General features: G+C 27.9%; 3 protein-coding genes across 6 annotated transcripts; 1 reads left to right on the top strand and 2 right to left on the bottom strand.

Moving 5' to 3' along the window:
* The first annotated feature begins 559 nt into the window (after positions 1–559).
* LOC132944872 (KRAB-A domain-containing protein 2-like) lies at positions 560–2,330 on the top strand. Of its 3 annotated transcripts, XM_061014400.1 has the most exons (3): positions 564–1,127; positions 1,260–1,850; positions 1,924–2,330. In XM_061014400.1, exons 1-3 carry the CDS (start codon positions 932–934, stop codon positions 2,037–2,039), a joined length of 903 nt encoding a protein of 300 aa, XP_060870383.1. In that variant the 5' UTR covers positions 564–931; the 3' UTR covers positions 2,040–2,330. The 3 variants fall into 3 exon arrangements, with proteins under 3 accessions (XP_060870382.1, XP_060870383.1, XP_060870381.1); XM_061014399.1 differs by having other exon boundaries at positions 560–1,854; XM_061014398.1 differs by having other exon boundaries at positions 568–1,850.
* On the bottom strand, positions 2,307–6,767 carry LOC132944870 (methanethiol oxidase). The gene is made up of 11 exons (XM_061014395.1): positions 6,459–6,767; positions 6,180–6,352; positions 5,921–6,103; positions 5,672–5,831; positions 5,458–5,598; positions 5,233–5,398; positions 4,519–4,616; positions 4,266–4,453; positions 4,049–4,194; positions 3,397–3,519; positions 2,307–2,530 (listed from the first exon to the last, which is right to left on the bottom strand). Exons 1-11 carry the CDS (start codon positions 6,463–6,465, stop codon positions 2,482–2,484), a joined length of 1,434 nt encoding a protein of 477 aa, XP_060870378.1. The 5' UTR covers positions 6,466–6,767; the 3' UTR covers positions 2,307–2,481.
* Positions 6,768–10,184: 3,417 nt separating this feature from the next.
* LOC132944871 (beta-alanine transporter) lies at positions 10,185–18,238 on the bottom strand. Of its 2 annotated transcripts, XM_061014396.1 has the most exons (11): positions 17,058–18,238; positions 15,552–15,687; positions 15,352–15,460; positions 12,137–12,240; positions 11,881–12,035; positions 11,651–11,819; positions 11,357–11,483; positions 11,157–11,275; positions 10,869–11,083; positions 10,589–10,767; positions 10,185–10,498 (listed from the first exon to the last, which is right to left on the bottom strand). In XM_061014396.1, exons 2-11 carry the CDS (start codon positions 15,587–15,589, stop codon positions 10,364–10,366), a joined length of 1,350 nt encoding a protein of 449 aa, XP_060870379.1. In that variant the 5' UTR covers positions 15,590–15,687; positions 17,058–18,238; the 3' UTR covers positions 10,185–10,363. The 2 variants fall into 2 exon arrangements, with proteins under 2 accessions (XP_060870379.1, XP_060870380.1); XM_061014397.1 differs by lacking the exon at positions 17,058–18,238 and having other exon boundaries at positions 15,552–15,769.
* Positions 18,239–19,673: the final 1,435 nt, after the last annotated feature.

Raw genomic sequence — 19,673 nt, 5'->3', positions numbered from 1 at the left:
AGCGCAACGAGAGTGTCTGTGTTGGAACACAATCGATTTTTGTATGTAAACCTAACCTAACCTAACCTAACCTAACCTTTTTATAGTGATTTTCATATTTTATTATTATTCAAAAACGAATGACCGTAGACGCTTGACATTTACGCCATATTATGTTTATTTTCTCATTTGCTATACTTAATACAATTTTCAAAATAATTTGACCAGTTTCGACTTTTCTAGTTGTTTACGGATATATTCTCTTCATGACATGGTAAACATTAAATTCTTATCTATCAATTCACAATTGGCTCTTAGCACATTCTGTGCTCTTACCATAGACCTATTAACTATATAGTTGCCAACGAGATGTATACACTATACACTATAAAGGCTCAGTCAAACAGAAAGCGGTCTGCCCGCGCGAGCACTGTAAAATAATACAACCGACCCGTATACCATGGCAGCCCGCTCTCTGTTTGACCGAGCCTTAATACATTATACATATATATATATATATATATATATATTATAGTATATTATATACATCTCGATGGTCTTAGTTCTTACACAGATTAAATAAAAATGACTCTTATAACCTCAAATAATTCTCCAATTAATTCCTGTTTGATAAGGTTGCATGGCCCATAGCCTATCAATATTCTTCTATTATCTATGGTTGAAGTTGAACGGCAACGCGGCATCACAGTTTAAACTTTTACAGTAAAGTCTTTAGTAGTTTAGTGCTTACTGCTCAACTAACTTTAGTTGGAAACCTATAATTGTATATCGAATTTCGAAAAAATCTGTGACAAATTGACAGTTAATACTGTGCATTACATTCGGGTTTTAAGTTTCTACGCGACGTGAAAATTATATTACTGCAGTTTATAGTTCGGTACTGTGCTGTGTTCCGACGTTTAATAGTAGTGTAGGTGTCCACTTTATAACCATGGCCAAAGACAAAAATACCATGCGCTCAAACTTTAATGAGCAAATACAATTCATTTTAATGAACAAACGGGAGGATAATAACGCATTTTTGTCAACCAGTGATTACAGTAGAGTTATTCAACAGGTGAAAAAATCAAAAAAATCCTTAAACACTGTTGGCGAAAAGAAAACAACAAAAGACTATCGTGTAATACGTAAGTATGATATTTTAGTAATGAATGGCAAAGAACACTTGATTAGACCTATTGATGAAAAAAATGTAGTATTGTACTATGCAACGATTGATGAATTATTTGATATTCTTTACGATACACATTCTGCAATAGGTCATGGTGGACGAAATCGTATGGTGTCTGAACTTAAGAATAATTATTGCAATATAACTAATGAAACAATTATGGTATTTTTAAAATTATGTGCTGAATGTCATAAGAAAACTGTGTGTTCAAAAATAAGTTTAGCGCCTAAACCAATTTTACAGCCTACTTTCAACTCTCGGGCTCAAGTTGATCTAATAGATATGCAGTCTCGACGTCATAATGATTATAGATTCATTATGTACTATCAAGAACATTTGACTAAATACATAATGTTGAAACCGCTGAAATCAAAATGTGCCGAAGAAATCGCTTATAATTTAATTGATATCTTTACATTATTTGGGGCACCTACAATATTACAATCATGCAGTGGAAAAAAATTTGTAACTTCAATAATTAATAAACTTCATGTTATATGGGATGAAGTAAAAATTGATTATGGATGGCCTAAGCACAGTGAAAGCCAGGAATCCGTTGAACGAACTAATAGAGATGTGCAAGAAATGTTATCTGCTTGGATGACCAAAAAAGATAGTTTGGATTGGCCATCAGCGTTAAAATTCATTCAGTTTAAAAAAAATCGGACTTTTCACTCAAGTAGGTACTACTTACTAGTAACTTTTTTTTTATTATAATTATTATTATTTAAATGTATATTTTTATTTATAAGGCATAGGCACATCTCCATATGAAGCAATGTTCGGATGCACTGCTAGAATAGGTTTTGAGTCATCTAATCTTCCAAATGCTGAAATAACCAAAATAAAAACAGAAGAAGATTTATAATGTATTACTCTAATGTTCTAATAATGAAGATGACATCAAAGAAAAACACTTATCAAAGCTGTTGAAACACTTATGAATTGGATGAAATGCTTAAATTATCTAATAGGAAAGAGGTAACTTCAAGAAAAGGAGCAGTTGTGTATGAAGGGTTTTCCAGGGATACCAGTGCAGCCATAGCAAGGTGGGTTGTGCAAGAAACATTCTGCCTGCCACAAGGCACTAAAGATGCATTATGTAAAACATAAATAATGTATAGTTGTACACAAATAAAATGGTATATAAAATATTTAATTATGAGAGTGTAACATTATTTGGTAATTAATACAACCTATCAAATTATGATTGTTAAAATTAATTGTTGATAATAATATATCTAATATGAAAGATGTCGATAGACATTATTCAGTAGTGCCCATCACTAGTTGAAATATTATTTTACTTTCTAATCTTCAGCCAACCAAATGTCTGAAGTACAATCGCCTCCTGGATACCTATAAAAAATAAATGTTATAATATAATATAATTTTACGAAATTGCATTAGAGAAGCGTCCAGTAAATAAATTACCAATTGTGAATAGACTATGGTTTTATAGTTAAATTAAAGCAGTGGCATATTTACATGGAGGGGGGTCGAGTCAATGGATCAGTCCCCCTCCATAGGCTGTACATAATATGCAAAAGATTTCGGAGTCTTAACTTAAGGCCTCTAACTTTAAAGGCTGGGCTACTGGATAAAATTATCACTACCCCCCCCCCCCCCACCCAACAAAGACAAAACCTAAATACACCTTTGAATTTAAGTAGTGGTGTAGTGCAATACTATTGCAGTTTAGATATATTATCAACAGATTTACTTATTTATTGTTATATATAATATGATATGAATATATTAAATAATTAATAATTTTTATTATACAATATTATAATAATATTATGGAAATTTAAAAAAATAAAAATATGACTTCTCTTTGAATAAAACCAAGTTTAAAAAAATACTATTGTCCATTTGTACAGCTCTATTTTAGAAAAAAAAAAGTTTTTCCCTTTTTATTCTTAGAGGTGTCATACAATTTAAACAGCATTGATAGATAAATACTCAGGAGTTAATAAGATTAAAAAACCATACAGTAAGCTACTATTTTTAATAAAAAGAAAAAAATTAATGGTAGTTATATTAAAGTAAAATATTCTATCAATTATTTGTTAAAAAATCTACCTATTCTAGTCTAGGGTATTTGATTTTATTGTATAAATTGGTTACCTATTATTATCATTAAAATATTAAATTGTCATTAAATAGTTGTAACATTAATTTAATTTAATTTGTTCGTTATTGTTCAATAATTCAATATTTACCTTGTTTCGTGTGCCATGATAGGCCCATCGGGTTCTTTGCCAAAATCTACTAAAAAGTTCTGATCCAGAGATAAGCCTCCATTAATAGTATTGACATCGAGTTTGACTAATGTAGATCCATGTCTGTAATTATTTCATTTATAGTATATTTATTTTAAACCTATGATGAATAAGATTATTCTACATACCCCCATGATTTATAAAGTAGTAGGTAATTTTTGTAACTAAATTATATTATTTAACCTAAAATCAGGATAATAAACTAACAAGAATTAGAGGGAACAGAATTTAAAATAATAATATATCACTTAGTAAGGCACAGTTTATAATATTATGTCTCTTTATCAGTTTATATAATAATAAATATTTAATTTTAGATAGATTACTTATATATGTAAATAGGTAATTACTTAATTATATTACAGTCAAATGTTTAAATTACATCACTCTAAATCATTACATTGACTCATTACGTTTAGTAGCAAATGAAACTGTGATAATTGTAAATGCTTAAATCAATACCAAGTTATGCAGACTTCTAATTAAAATTTGATGGGATCATTTTGTTCTACTTTTTCAAAGTTATATTGACATTAATTCTATAAGATTCTAAGACATTGTATTTTTACCAGAGAATTTATAATAAACTTACTTCACAGATTCTGGATAGAACTGTTTATCCCATGGTGTAAATAAAGAAGTAGTTACATATAGTCTTTTCCCGTCTAAGCTTAACTGGAGCATTTGAGGTGAACCAAATAAACGTCTTTCTTTGATATATACAGGTTCTGGTTGTTCCTTTAAATTAATAAAAGTATTTACCTACTTACCATATCCTTGGTATTGTAAGAAATACAAAAGATACCTACTTTAAGCTCAGAGTCTTTAACAACAGTTAATAATCCATCTTTCAACAATAATCCACCTAAAAATATTTGGCCAACTAGTTTAGGTTTGCTGGTGTTTGTTATATCATATTGCCTGACATCTCCGTGCAACCAATTAGAAAAATATAGATATTTATCATCCAATGATATCAAAATATCTGTGATCATGCCTAAAATTATAAACAAATATTTTTAAACTTTATTTAATTATTTCATAATCAATAAAATATTATACCTGAAATTTCATTTAATCCATTAGAATCCTTTACAGTTTTCTTAGGTACGGATATCACTTTTTCAGTTTCCCAAGTACCATCATCAGTCCGAAAAAATCTTTAAACATTTTTAATTTAAATGATTGTATTACTTATATATATATTTATCCTGATGTAATGTAAACTGTAAACATTTATTGACTTTTATCTGCCAATATACGGTATACCTACCAATGATCTGTTGTCTACTGTAATTATAATAAAAATATTGTATGCGGTTTACAACATAAATTCTGTCAAATTCATTGATTTTACATGGAATAAATGAAATAAAAATACTATGTTTTTATAGATTAAAAAAATTAAAACATTTGTATGGTTAATTATTATTAATAGCTGTAATTTAACTGTGGATTCTTTAATTAAAAACATACTATACAGTAAACAAATCTTTTACCATCATTTTAAAAGGTTGATTATAATTTATAATCTATATTAGTTGGAGTACCTACCTAACTCACTATAACATACAACAAACAACACTAAACAAACTAAACTGTTGTTAGGTACCTACCTATAAACTATAGGCTATAAATTAAAATAGCATTTATTTTATAACATTTATAACACTGATAAACAACACAACACATTGGTAGACCTCATACTTTAGGTAGGACAGGTAGTTCATAAAACGGCAGTATACCGCATATGGGAGATAGCACATTTATTAATACCTAAAAATGGTGCTATTTACTGCACAGCCAACAAATCCTTCAGATGCTTTAGGATTGTGTAAGAATCGTATTTCTAAAGGAGCTATGCCATCTGTACCCAAATCAATAGTCTGCAATAATTTTCTCTCGGACCAAGAATAAAAGTTGATGGACCGTCCATATTTCTCTATTTTATAAACATTTAAGATTATAACTTTGTTTTAATTCAATAAACATTATAAATACCAATGTCGTTAATATGATCAGCATGAAAACCAGTTTTGAAATCTTTAGGTGTTCCCCATTCAGACGATACTAAAACATTCCAGTATGGCTGATACCAAAAGTCATATCCAAATTTTGCCGTGTCACCTTTTGTCCATGTTCCTACAGTCAATACAATTAAATAAATAATCTACAGCCCTATAGGTACATACATAAATGATTGGCTTTAATGTACCTTTAACTACTCCTTCTTCAGCATCTATCAATATAAAATCACCTTTCCCATTACCATCAGCATCGCCCATTGTTGAAATCATTACATTACCATTAGGTAAACAATGAGTTGTATGTAAAGTTGATACATTCAAAGCATGGACTTCACTAGGTTCAATAGTCTATCAAATCAAAGTAAATCAATTGTTAACTAATCTGCATTTTAATTTGACATTTTGACTGTTAAACAATAAGTAATTATTTTTATTACTTTGTGTAGTTTAGGAGCTTTTTCGTTTGTCACATCCAAAACATAAATTCGATCAGATCCTAAAGAAGGCAAAATTACTTTATTTCGGCTTTTTGTACAATCATCATAACAACTACTACAAGTATTCCATCCAAAATGATGTAGTTCATCACCAACATTTTCTACACTTGTCCTAAAGATCACCTGTAAGTAACAAAATGTAGGTACTCATAAATAATATGTATTTGACATTAGGATGCAACACAAAATATATTGTTACTTGAGAATATGTAGGGCTATTTGGGTCCACATCAATAGTGGCCAAATAATCTGTTTTGTTTTTTGTTAATGTATTTGGTTGAATGCATATAGTGTACAAAATAGTTTCTCGTTTTCCATTAATATATGCATCTAAGGGACTTTTGTACCCCGGTCCACATTGATTTTTACAATCTAGGTAGTATGAGACACATACAATTAGTTTTATTCAAACCATACCAAATATTGCTATTGCCCATTTATTATTCATAGATGTTCATAAATACATTAAAATACTTACTTGCCATTGCAGCTGCTCAATCTATGCAGTTAAAAATAAAAATGTACTAATGATTATAAAATAAACTATGAAAATTGCAATGTTATTTTTATCGAATTCCTATTATTTCAATATAGATAATTACCCACTAAATTATATAAAAATATCTAGGTAATGAAAATAATTATTTATTATTGTATCAAATTGTAAAATATAATATTGTTACACAGCAAAACAATGAATACAAATATAGTAGGTAACCTTGATACAACCGCAGAATATATTCATATTATATTCTGTGATACAACTACACCTACCTTGTTTAGGTTATCACTAATCAGAAAATAAAAAGTAAAAGTAAATAAGAGTTCAATAAATAAATACCTATCATTAAGTTTAAGTAGGTGGGTACTTATTAGTTATTTGATAGATAGTATAATAATAATGATCCATATAGCTACACTATATTTATTAAAAATAATAATAATAAGCAATTAACCTTTGCCAAGAGATACAGACAGCATATTTCAAAAAACAAAAGCAATAATAAACCTATACAGTATAATGTGTAGGTATATTGTGTACAAATTAAAAATTAAAAAAATCTGTCTGTGTAATAAAGTAATTAATTTTTAAATAGGTAAATAATTTAATACCCATCCAAAATTTTGGACATTTTTCAATAAATATGAACTTGATCCTTTGAAAAAATAATTAATGTGAACGTAAACGAGTTAAATTTACACACAGCTAACACTGAACGTGACCGAGTTCAATTTACATGCAGCTAACACTGAACATGAACGAGTTCAGTTTTTAAGTCAATTTTCCAAACACTGCTGTCTACTGCATAACGGTACCTACCTATCGGTCATCGGTGTGAAATGTGAATAGTTCTTGGTATATCTAAATGGCTTAAAATGAATCTAATAATCTAAATAGTACTTAGACAAATGAACATCGTCTTGAACTCAATTGCTTGAAATGTCACTCTATGTCGTTTTACAGAACCTGAGGTAGATTTGATTATTCCTACTCTATCAATGCTAATCCTTTATTGCGAGCTGAAAATAAAGTTTTGGACTTGGGTATCACGTTTGATCTCTAGTTAAATTGTCATTCCCATTTGGACAATATGTGTTGCAAGGCCCTTAAAATGATTGGTTTTATTAAAATAATTTGTTATGAGTTTAAATTACTTTCTCCCATAAAAACCTTATATAATATATTGTGGCATTGTGCTATTATATGGGATCCTTCCACTAGTTGTGGAAGGGATCAAATTGAAAGAGTACAACGAAAATTCCTAAAATATGCAGCACTTGTTTTAACTATCGACCATCCGCCTCATGATTATTTTCCAATTTTGAATAAGCTTGGTTTAACTTCCTTTCTATGGTTAACTTTAAAGTCCTTTGCCCTTCTGTCCGTCAAATTTATCCATTTTTATTCCAAAATGCAACAGTAATTATTCTGAGAACCAGCCAATCCTTAGAATGATGCGTATGGAAAATAGTGATCCATAATTTTTTTTAGTATTTGTCGTAAGGTAATACGTTTCTCATACATTATTTGTAAGAAAACCTAAATGTCACAAAAATACAAATGCACAATTTTATTTTGTAGACATTTAAAGTTCAAATTTTGAAGAAATATAGGTTACTATTTTAGATTCTGAGCGGAGTGATGAATGCATTGGTTTTTCAATGATGTGTGTTTTTTAATTTTATTTTTTGTTGTCTGTCATCACCTTTTAGGACAGTAAAAATGCTTAGATTTTTTTCAACGGTATATTTTCTGATAGGAAAGTGAATCTAGTTGGTACTTTGGTGGGTCAAAAGTAAAAGTTTTCCAGTAGTTTTCAAAAGCGCTGTGAAAAACAAAAGAAAAATTAAGGAAAAACGGGAATTTATACGCAAAATTAATTTTTGACTAAATCGATTTTGATTTTTGGCGTAACTCTAAAATAAATTACCGTATATACATAAAATATTGATTGAATGTTTATATTAGCATTTTCTATACACCATACAATTTTGAAAATAATTTGACTATTTTTGAGCTGTTTAGGGGCATTTTCAGTTTCCAATTTTTTTAGTTTTTTTTCTATAAATATCAATAAAATTTTATTTGTCGGGTAAAAAGGCATGGGCATTTAATGCAAGGCTCCTGATATATTCTTAGAATAATAGTTGAAAAATATTAAAAATACATAGGCACAATTTTTTTTTTTTAAACATTTAAAGTTGGAATTTTGACAAAATTTAATAATTATTTTGTAGTTAGAATTGTATAAAATGTTCAATTTGTATAGCTAAGGATTGAAAATTTAAAACAAGGTACCACGTAAATAGATTATAATATATAAATTACTTTATTCACAATAATATCATCAAATATACTTAGTAATATCAATATATCATAGGCTGACTGTCTTCGCTCAGAATCGTTTTTCTTATACAATGATATTATTTAATACAATCCATAACAGTGATCCACTTGTAACATACTGTACAGCAGAGTGACACCCACTTGCCCACCTTTTTTTTTTATTACATTTTGTGTTTCCAATCTATATTAATTATTAAGTATACAATAGGTATAAGTAAAGACCAAAGACGTAGGTACAGTTTACTAAGTAGAAATTACATGTAGTTCACATAATCATTTTATGATTAGTTTCAACATCCATTGATAGTACCTATTTTACAAATATATATTTATATATAATCATTAATCGCAGTAGATAAACGTTAACAGTTATCAGGGTTTGTAGACGTACACCATGAATCGTAGTGAATGTTGCCAAAATGGTCTTTACTCGGTCAGTCGGTCATAGACACCGGTGATTGTTGTCATATACAATTTATTAGTGTTTGGGAGTTTGAGCGCAATATATACTATATAACGATATTTTCCTTTAATGAAAAAGGGAAGATAACTGTTTAAGCACTGACAATATTATATTAAATATTTAACTATTTAAGTGAAGTAATATAAGTGGTAAAGTCAGGGGCGTCCCTGAGGGGGTATCCCATTATGATTTATTATGAAAAACGAGAGAGGATAATTTCGAATTGAAGGGATTGGATATTTTTTCTATGGATTGTGTTTTAGGATTTGTATAAACAAGACATTGAATCGGAGGCATTAGGGGCTAAATTTGAGATAAACAATACAATACAATTTAAATTATTACAGGCACTTTTTCCTTGGGGATATTTATTCCGATTACTATTCTGTTTCTGGAAAACTGTAGTGATTGGTTTTTCCTGTCTAATTAAAAAAAAAAGTTTTTTCACACTCGTGTGGAGTCAGATAAAGCAGCTAATTTTCATAGAAAGTATTTCAATATGTATGACGTATGTGTCAAATAGTCAAAGACGATTGTATGGATAGATTTTTACTGGCAAAGTATAAACTTTACTTAGGTGCATGCTACGTATACGTACCTATATAGGTTTACCTATAGTTTAATAATATAAGTAATAGACTATAGGTAGATAAAGTATGCATTACAGTGAGTATAAAGTAGGTACTGTGAAGTACTGAAGTGTCGACCATACACAACCTAAATTATTCAAATAATCTTGAAGATGTTGCCTCATTTTTTCAAAACAAAATGTTCGTACCCATACTTTACTTTTATATAAGATTCTTTTATTTAGTGTTATATCTACTTGAGTTGTACATTACTATTATGATGGATATCAATAATGACTGCTGAAATAAGTGATAGCCGATGACTACTGTATAAGTATATTATATTTATAATTTATTATAAAGTATAAAAAGGCTCTGTTTTAAATAATATAATAGAATATACAACTTGATAAAATTGTAAATTAGGCACGCCTCGTTAAGAATTGAAAATGTACATATTATTATGTTCATAAATAAACTGAAATGTGATTATTTATTACTTATCACTTGTATTCTTCTCCGTCATCCAATGTTTGTGGCAAATGACAATCTTTCGTTTCTGGTAAAATAAGTGTAACAAAAGCACCAATTATTTGCAAGACGCCCATTACAATGAGTGATAATTGAGAACCCATTCCCTAATTAACATGATATTTAATATTTATTAGATTATTTATTACATTCAACAATTGATTTAACAAATAATATTTTTTTAAATAAATTATTACCACATAATTAATGACAGGAAGTCCAACAGGCCCGATCATACCGGCTACTGAACTAACGCTTATTCCCAAACCTCTAACTACAGTTGGATATAATTCTGGAGCAAATAAAGAAAGAATAACATAAGACGACGAAATTCCCATTTTTCCGATACAAAACATTATTAAGGTCCACTGATCACCTAAAAAAACATAACACTTGAATAAAATATAAATAGTTCTAAAATCATACGCATAAATTAGTAATTATGTATAGGTAGGTATAGTGGGTTTATTTGCAAACCTAGAATGGGAAACGTAGCAGCTAAACAAGCACACCCTCCAATCAACATACTGATATGCAGTAAACTTTTTCTGCCAAATTTTTCCATCGCAGGCCATAATATTATGTATGTGGGTAATTCAACAGCTCCGGCCAAAAAAAAGTTTAAATGTTCATCAGAACTTAGAGCTGGTGCATAATAAGAAAGTCCAACATAAACAGTAGTGTTAACAAACCTTAGTGAAAAAAAATATATAGAGATAATTACATTTAAACTAATTATAGGGACCTAATGATAAAAAAAAATACCATATAAAAGTTATTGCTATTGTTTTCAAACGTAAATTCGGTGTCCTAAATAGATGAAATACGTTATATTTCTTGATTGTTTTACTTTTTTGATTATTAAATTCCTCTTCATACTTAATCTTATAGTCATAAAATTATAAAAACACACATAATATAATGTTTATTTAAAAAAATATCGAATGTTGAAATATTGAATATACCTTTAATTGGTCCATATAATGCAAAGAAATATCTTTTCCATTTACTTTTGCCATTTTTAATAAAATTGATTTGGCTTTTTCAAACTTTCCGCATGCCAAAAGCCATCTTGGAGATTCGGGGAAACTCCTATAATTTATGAAACAATTTGTTAATTAATATACATATGTTTAATGTTTAAACGTAAAGTCGTAAAATGTTGTATGACATATATTATATTATATTGTGTATACAGTTGTGAATTTAATAAACATTTATAATTTAAAATAAAAATATATTTGGGTATTTTTACTTACCACCAGTAAAGGAAATAAACAGTAAATGGTAAAGATGTAGCTAAAGCAAGTTGACGCCAATCGCGAAAAGCATACAAGACTAATGATAAAATAACCATACCGATGGAATGAGCAATGTTGGTAAGTAGAATACATGTAGTCCGATGAGCTGGGCCAACAAATTCTATAGCTATATTAAAATAATGATATGTAAAACATTTAGATTTTTGAAAATTTGTATTTGGTCTTACGGAGCACATTAGGAGTTGCTAAAATTGCTGGTACAGTAAATCCTACTCCGATTCTGAAGATTAACCATGTCCAAAAATCATTGGCAAATGCAGTAGCTATACCAAATATACACTCGATAAATAGATAAATGAAAAACGCTGGTCGTCTCCCAAGTCTACAGTTTAAATACAAATACATAGGTAATTTAAATGTGGAAAGAAAGAAAAGTACTTTATATCACAAAATACCTACATAAAGAAAAACATTTATACTAACCCATCTTGAATAAATCCAAATAGCAACATACCAAATAAACCACTGAGACCAAATATTGTTAAGGCAAAAGTTGGATAAAACTGTTTTGAACATACTAAATCCCACTGAAAATAATTAGTATAGTATACCATCAAACTAGATTAAAATAATATTTTGATTTTTGCGCGTGTTAACATCACATATTATTATTAATAATATTATTAATACACATCTAGGTTCATTCAAATTACAAATATTTACAAAAGCTCTCAATAACGTAATTTAGAGGTTTTCTTCATTTCAAGTAAGTGAGTTTTATATTTGTAATGTAATTGAATTCGGTATTAAAACCTTGATTGTTAATAACACTTGGGTACATAATTATATTATTGTGACAGTGTCTATTTTTTCTGATTTTCCGGAGTGCACACTTGTATTGGAATTTGATTACTAATGATTGTAGAGGTAAGGGTAAATTTTATTTAATTTTCTTATACTTTATCTTATATAATATTTGTACAGGTTATATTATGTTTAATACATGTAATACGTTTTACAATTGTAATATTTAATACTTATATTAGTTATATTAACAAAAGGTACCTATACTTTAAAATGTTATAGTATATGAAACTACGAAATCAGAGGTTGTTAGCACTATGGGATTTGACTGATAAATACTAGTTTGAAACTTACCTATATAATAAGTCAGTTATATTTATATTATAGTCTATTTTTCTTTTGATTTTATAGTACTAATGTACTATCCATGATAATTTACTCAATATATTATGATTATAATAATAAGTAATTAATTAATTAGTTAAAAATTAATTCAGCACTCCTAAATATTAGTATCAAATATTTAAATACCTACACTATCATCACTATACCCACAACTAAAAAAGTTCTAATATTTTCCATGGTACCTGCCCTATTATTCTTCTTAGTGTTTTATATGAATATTGAAGATGCACACATACTTATAGGCTTATAGCGAACTGCATTTATGCCAAACTTAAAGTTTTATACATACTGTTGAATTTAAAACTCGATATTTGTGTACCTACCTATACTCAGAAAAGTCAGATTTATAAACAGTAGGTAAGGAAGATTATTTAATTAATCATGTTAATTACAATAATCAATGTTTGTTCAGAGTATTTAAACTGAACTTGGGTTCTCATATGAACTCGTATAAGTTGATTTATTAATTAATACAGAAATAAAATTTTTATTGTGCTTTATACATACTTTATTCACTCAAAAATATTCCTACTCGCCACCTCATTAAACAAGCTTCAGATCCGCCCCTTGTACCTAGGTATTCTGACCAATGTTAAATAATTATTTACAATATTACATTTTTATTTTCCGATCCTGTGTGGCTATAAAAGGACTGTTATACATTATACCTATACGCATTAAGCAGTTTTGAAAAGAATAATTTCTTACTTAATTTCATCTCTACACATCTCTATGTGTTAAATTTAGTGTGGATTTAAGCTCAATTTTTTTTTTTAATTACACTTTTTTAACAATTTATTTAGAAATTTTTTCATCACGATTTCAAGTTTTTTGATCAAGCAAAAAATTATTTATTGACAATTAGTGAAAAAAAAATTTTAAAAATGATAATGTTTCAAGACTATAAACCTTTAAAAGTATCAAAACGTTTTCAAAATGTTATCAAGTATAGAATATATTAAAATTAACATCTGGGGTAAATTTAAATGATCGACGGTTAATTGTTTTTTAGTTACACCAAAAAAGCAAAATAGAATTTGTTAAAAATTTTTATTTTTTCGCTTCGAATATTATGTTGCACTAATTAGTCATAGTATATCTAATAAGTAATAAATAATCATATCCACCCACCCACTCACGCACTTAATTGTGTATGTGTTGCTGAACACATAGACTATAGGATCGCCGCCATTGTTTTCTCCAATACCTGGTATGAATGTATGATACGATATTGATATATCATATTATTTGCTGTTTGTATTTTGCAAAAAATACGGTTTGAAAACAATGATAAGAGTTTATACTATTTTATTATAGAGATCCAATTTAAACACAACGTGATTATAACGAATCAGAATGAAATATTTATATACCTATTCCGGGCCATATACTCATATTGTATTATAAGATACCTATACTAATATACTAATATACTGTACAGACATACATTTATAAAATATATTATATTATTATAATGACCTACTATAACTGAAATGTGTACTACATGTGGGAGGAAGTATATATTATAATGCATTGTTCCTCAACTTTTTAAATCTTTTTGCTTTTTAATTAACTTTATGTAGGTAAACATTTTACATACTACCTATAATGATTATTACTGTTGTTCTGTTGTACTGTTGTAGTATCTATTTTTCAATCATTGCATTAAAAGAGTAGGTAATGATCAAATCTCAAAAGGTTTGAAAACGTTTTGTTTATGTATAAGCAGAGGCCAGAGGGGTCTTTTAATTAGGATGTACTATTCAAAAATAATTTAATGCGCATCAATGATTAATAAAGTAGGATATAAAAATATGTACAATGTCAATGTACCTACCTATGTTTTAACTAAGGTAAAATACATTTTTTAATCAGGAAAAATAAAAGTCATAAATTTCAAGTTCTCATTTCTTAGAAATTATTTGAATAAAATTAACAGTACATTATTTAAAACAACTATTGTTTATATATAGGTACGCGATCGCAACGTAGTGATGTAGGTACTAATATAAGATATAACAAAATTAGGTAGGTCGTAGGTGCTATTCTAGATCCGAAAATAAGTAATATCGGCCAGAGCCCTACTTGAGGGGTGGGGGCTAGGTGGGCAGCTGCTCCAGGCCCCGACATAATAAGGGGTCTATATATTACTGTAATACAGTAATAAACGTTCTATTTGTATCAATCAATATTAAATAATTACTATTATAGTCTTATATGGTATAATTTATTTGTAATCTTAAAAAATAAATTGGATATATGAAAGCGACTTTTCAAAAATAAACTAAATTTATAATTTAAGTTAAGGGCCAAACCAAAATAATATCCCCGGGCCTCAAAATCCCTAAGTATAGGGCTCTGATATATCGCAATATCCAAAGCCTATAATTTTGGATAATATATTAATAATTTACTGTTTAACAACATTCAGCAATTTATTAAAAACTAACAATTTGTTTTTCAATTAAAAGTTGATTATTTAAATTTACTTCAGTCACAATTGTAGACAAATATCGACTGTGGTCATAATCCCAGAATTTGCACGTGTTATTCATTGAATCCAAACACTGATTAATTTTAGATGTATGATTAATATGTCTAAAAGTAAAGCATACAATTTATTTATAAAATAAAATACTTATCATAAATTGATCTATTGAATGCAATATATATTATATTTTATACTTACTCTTCATCTTTACACCAATGTTCGGGAATGGAAGCCATGAATAGTTGATTATAAGCATGAAATCCACATGGCAAAACACATGGTAAAACGACCAACCAGATCAACCGTTTTTGGTACAAGCCATATTCACCAAAGTCTATTAACATTTTATCGAAATCCATTTTTAAACAGTTTAAAAAATGACCGAAAAGACGTATGGCCGATGCTCTAATGAAAATGCTTATATACACATTGGCGTAGTACAAGTTAATTTAGCTCCCTCTTTTTTCTTCTTTTATAAAGCAATTATTTATAAAACAGCCTATGAAGCTATCGTTAATAGGATTTTTTTTTATCAAGCAGGTATAGTTCTAATATTACTATTAATACCGTATTATTGGATAGAATACGTACAGAATCATTTTTAGATTCTGAGAGCGCGATGAATGTATTGATTTTACAATGTGTGTTTTTTTGTGTCTATACAGACACGGTTTATAGTATAAAAACATCTCTACGGTTTTCAACTTCAATATCTTTCTGGTGGGAAAGTGAATTTAGTTTATTTTATAGACGTTTTAAGTTCAAATTTGGACGGTATTGGATATGTAAACGAAGAATAACTTCAATTATTTTGTTGTACCTAATACAAAAACAATTTTCGTGTGGATTTTATATACACAATATCAGAATTACATTTTCAAAACATTTAGATTAATTTTAATGCTATTGCCTATTATAATTTATAATCCCACGAAGTGGCACGGACCTATTCCATCGTACTACGAATAAGTCGGTATTGACTCAAAAGTCAAAAGTTAATAACAATAATATATGATAAGAGTATATACTAATTAAATAATTAAATATTATCTAATAATATAATAAATGCAAATATGCAATGTTTTCAAAAAATAAAATTTTTCGAAAATTAATTGAACTTACCTATCGTTAGATAGTAACAATAGTATTAATAAAATAAATTACAGTTCCTATCTTATAGCAATATAAATTATTATAAAAAATACATAGTATAGCACAATTAGGTGGTGGCTCGGAGGGAGCTTAGCCTCCCCAAATATTTGTTTAGACCCTCCAAATATTTATCTAGCCTCCACTTAATTTGCATCTGTACCTAATATGTCAAGCTATTTTTCTTATCACCAAATATCATAATTCATAACTAGTTGATGAAATAATTTAAAAAAAAAAGCGTCGTTAAATTTGAGATTTTTTTTAATTTGAAAACTTCGTGTTTTTTCTATAACAATTTTTTTATTTCTTATAGAATTTTGGAAATTTTTTTCAAATTCAAAAAAACTTCAAATTTGTTCACATTATTTTTTTAAAAATGATTTCATCAACTCGTTATTAACTATGCTTTTGTGTGATAAGAAAAATAGGTTGTCGCCAAAAATTGCCTGATTCAAAATAAAGAAAATTTTGATATTGATGATATTAAACAAGTAGTTAGTGGAGATGTGTACCCAAATGTATATAAATTGCTACAAATAGCTTTCACTATACCTGTTAGTTGCGCAACTTAACAAACATTAATTTTCTTCAATGTGGCGATTAAAAGCTTGTCACTTTTTCAGAGAATAACAATGAGACAAGAACGATTCTCAAATGTATTAATATGATATATAATATCGAAAGATATGTAACTAATAGGTTTGACACAAAAACAATTATTGATACATTTTCAGCAACTAATAGAAAATTAGTATTGATTTGATATAATCTTATATGGTTGTATAACTTTATATTTCGGGGTGTCGCCAATGGGCAACTTCCCCCTCCTGTAAATCAATTTCCATCACATTTACTTATTGTATAACCTGTAAATACAGATTGTAATTATTATGTTTTGTTCAATAAAAAAGATGGTTAAAAAAAAAAAAAAAAAAACTTTATATGTACATTTTGTATTTGAGTAAAATATGAATTAAAAATGTCTCGTGATTTATAATTATTTATAATTTTAATTAAAATTGTTTAAACTTTAATTGATTACTTAGTTGTATATGAATTTATTTGTGTATTGTTACTAACCAGCCGGTATATTAGTTAGCGGGTCTGTGCTGCTTATAAAATTCTAGCCCTTCCAAAAAATTTACACTAGTTGCGCAGTGATTTATCATTGACTTAAAATTTCAAATTTAACACCTAATACTTATTACTTAAATACATTGCAGCGATTTACTCAATGACTTTGACTTTCTAGGTATATACTCGTAAATAATCTGATAATATAAACATGAAATATAGATAGGACATTCATATACCATACCTAAGTACTTTTTAGTTTTTAGTAGTAAATAATTAAAAATATTTTTTATGAAGTTGGATATATTTACTTAATAATTCGAAAATTCTGTACCTATCTATATGTGTGGATTAGGAAATTACCTAGATGATACTTTGAAGATGAGATTTTTCAACGTTTTTAGTGGTTTTCTTAAACAATAGAGTGAAAATAACCGAGAAAAAACTTCAAGAAATATAACAGTGTTAGCTTGAAAAAATTGTAAAAATAAATGAAAATGGAAATATTGTATTTTAATTATTTTGTTACTGGTCATTCAAAAAATATTGATAGAATTAAAAAATTAAAAAATATAACGATATAAAGCAGCCTATATAAGTTTCCAATCGTCTTTAGAATTTACTTTATTGTGTTGATGTATCAATAGCACGATTATCTACCGTGATCAATAGCAGCAACTAATCTTTATTTATTTTTGAAAAATAACTATAAACACAAAATACTCCCCCCCCAGTCTCAAGGAATCTATTGGTATAACTTTCATTGAAACGGTCCATTCGTTTTTGAGTACCTACATTAACTTCGGATGAACCAACATTAATTTTAAATTTTTGTTTGGTTTTTGAGTCATTTAAAATCATTTCCAGTAGGCAATAGGTATTTACTCAATGTTTGTGAACAAACAAATATTTGTTTTTTTTTTAAATAAATTTTTATAAAAAGTATATGCCACATTTCTACTATTATAATATTATAATATTATGTAACCAATGGCAATCTTATAAATAGAGTACATACATAAATACCATGAAAAAAGCACTTTCAGTTTTTCTCAAAGTTTCCAATTTTCCGGGCAACTTTTCTAATTTTTTTTTCGTAATAAACCTAATCAGACTATTACCACAGAATATAACAATTACTAACAGCTATTACAAACACTTAAAAAAAACATTAAAAACAAAAACCAAATCGAGCCGTTCTTAAATCATGCGATTATCAATGATCAGCATTTAATTTTAATTTATATAGGTATTATACATAGATAGATTATAGATGGATAACAAGATAAGTGATAGCACGTGCGTTACCCATAAGAGGTAAAATATTTTTTGCCAAACAACATAATATTTTACCTTTTCCAGATAGTATGGTGTAGACGTGTGGCAATAATTAGTGTTTATATTAAAAAAATAATGGAAACCCGCCAAAAAAATTAAATTTTAATATACTGAACTAAATTCAATAGAATATACAGTAGTACACTATCCACGGCTGTCATAACTCATAAATATAACTGAAGCCGGAAATCAATGATAAATAAGAGTGCTGATCGGTTGCCGTTTTCAAAATTTGTATTAATTTAGGATTTTAGAAAAAAAAAAAACTATATGGTATTAAACCATTTAGCTCTCGTAAGTTAAACCTATACCAATTATTTCAATTAAAAGTATTAATGCAGATCTTACTAAACTTTAGAAAACCATAGTTAATAAACTAGCGAACCAAAATTGATGATTTGACTGTCAACATTTTCAGAAAAAAAAGCTTTACCAGAATCCATTAAAAAATAAAGTTGATTTCGCTATTTGTACACCTGCGTGTTTAAAAATTTTGAAATTGTTATAAAAATATTGCCTGTTAAAAATTAAGAAACACGTCTTTTTTCATTTAAACGAAATTCCGTGTCATCGATCCACAATCGTTAAAAAAACACCGCGTACAATGACATAAGATACACCCTGTATATTTATAAATCTGTGCGTTATCATCCTATTTTTGTGTGCAGTATTTGGTTATGTTTGTGTGGTGATGGATACAACAATAATTGGTACAACAATTGAACAATATTGAATATATTTCTTTTCCTTTATAAA

Source organism: Metopolophium dirhodum, chromosome 5 (assembly GCF_019925205.1).
Source record: "Metopolophium dirhodum isolate CAU chromosome 5, ASM1992520v1, whole genome shotgun sequence".
NCBI classification, from domain to species: domain Eukaryota; kingdom Metazoa; phylum Arthropoda; class Insecta; order Hemiptera; family Aphididae; genus Metopolophium; species Metopolophium dirhodum.
Note: the sequence above shows the minus strand (reverse complement) of the source record. Positions and strands in the feature narration are given on the sequence as shown.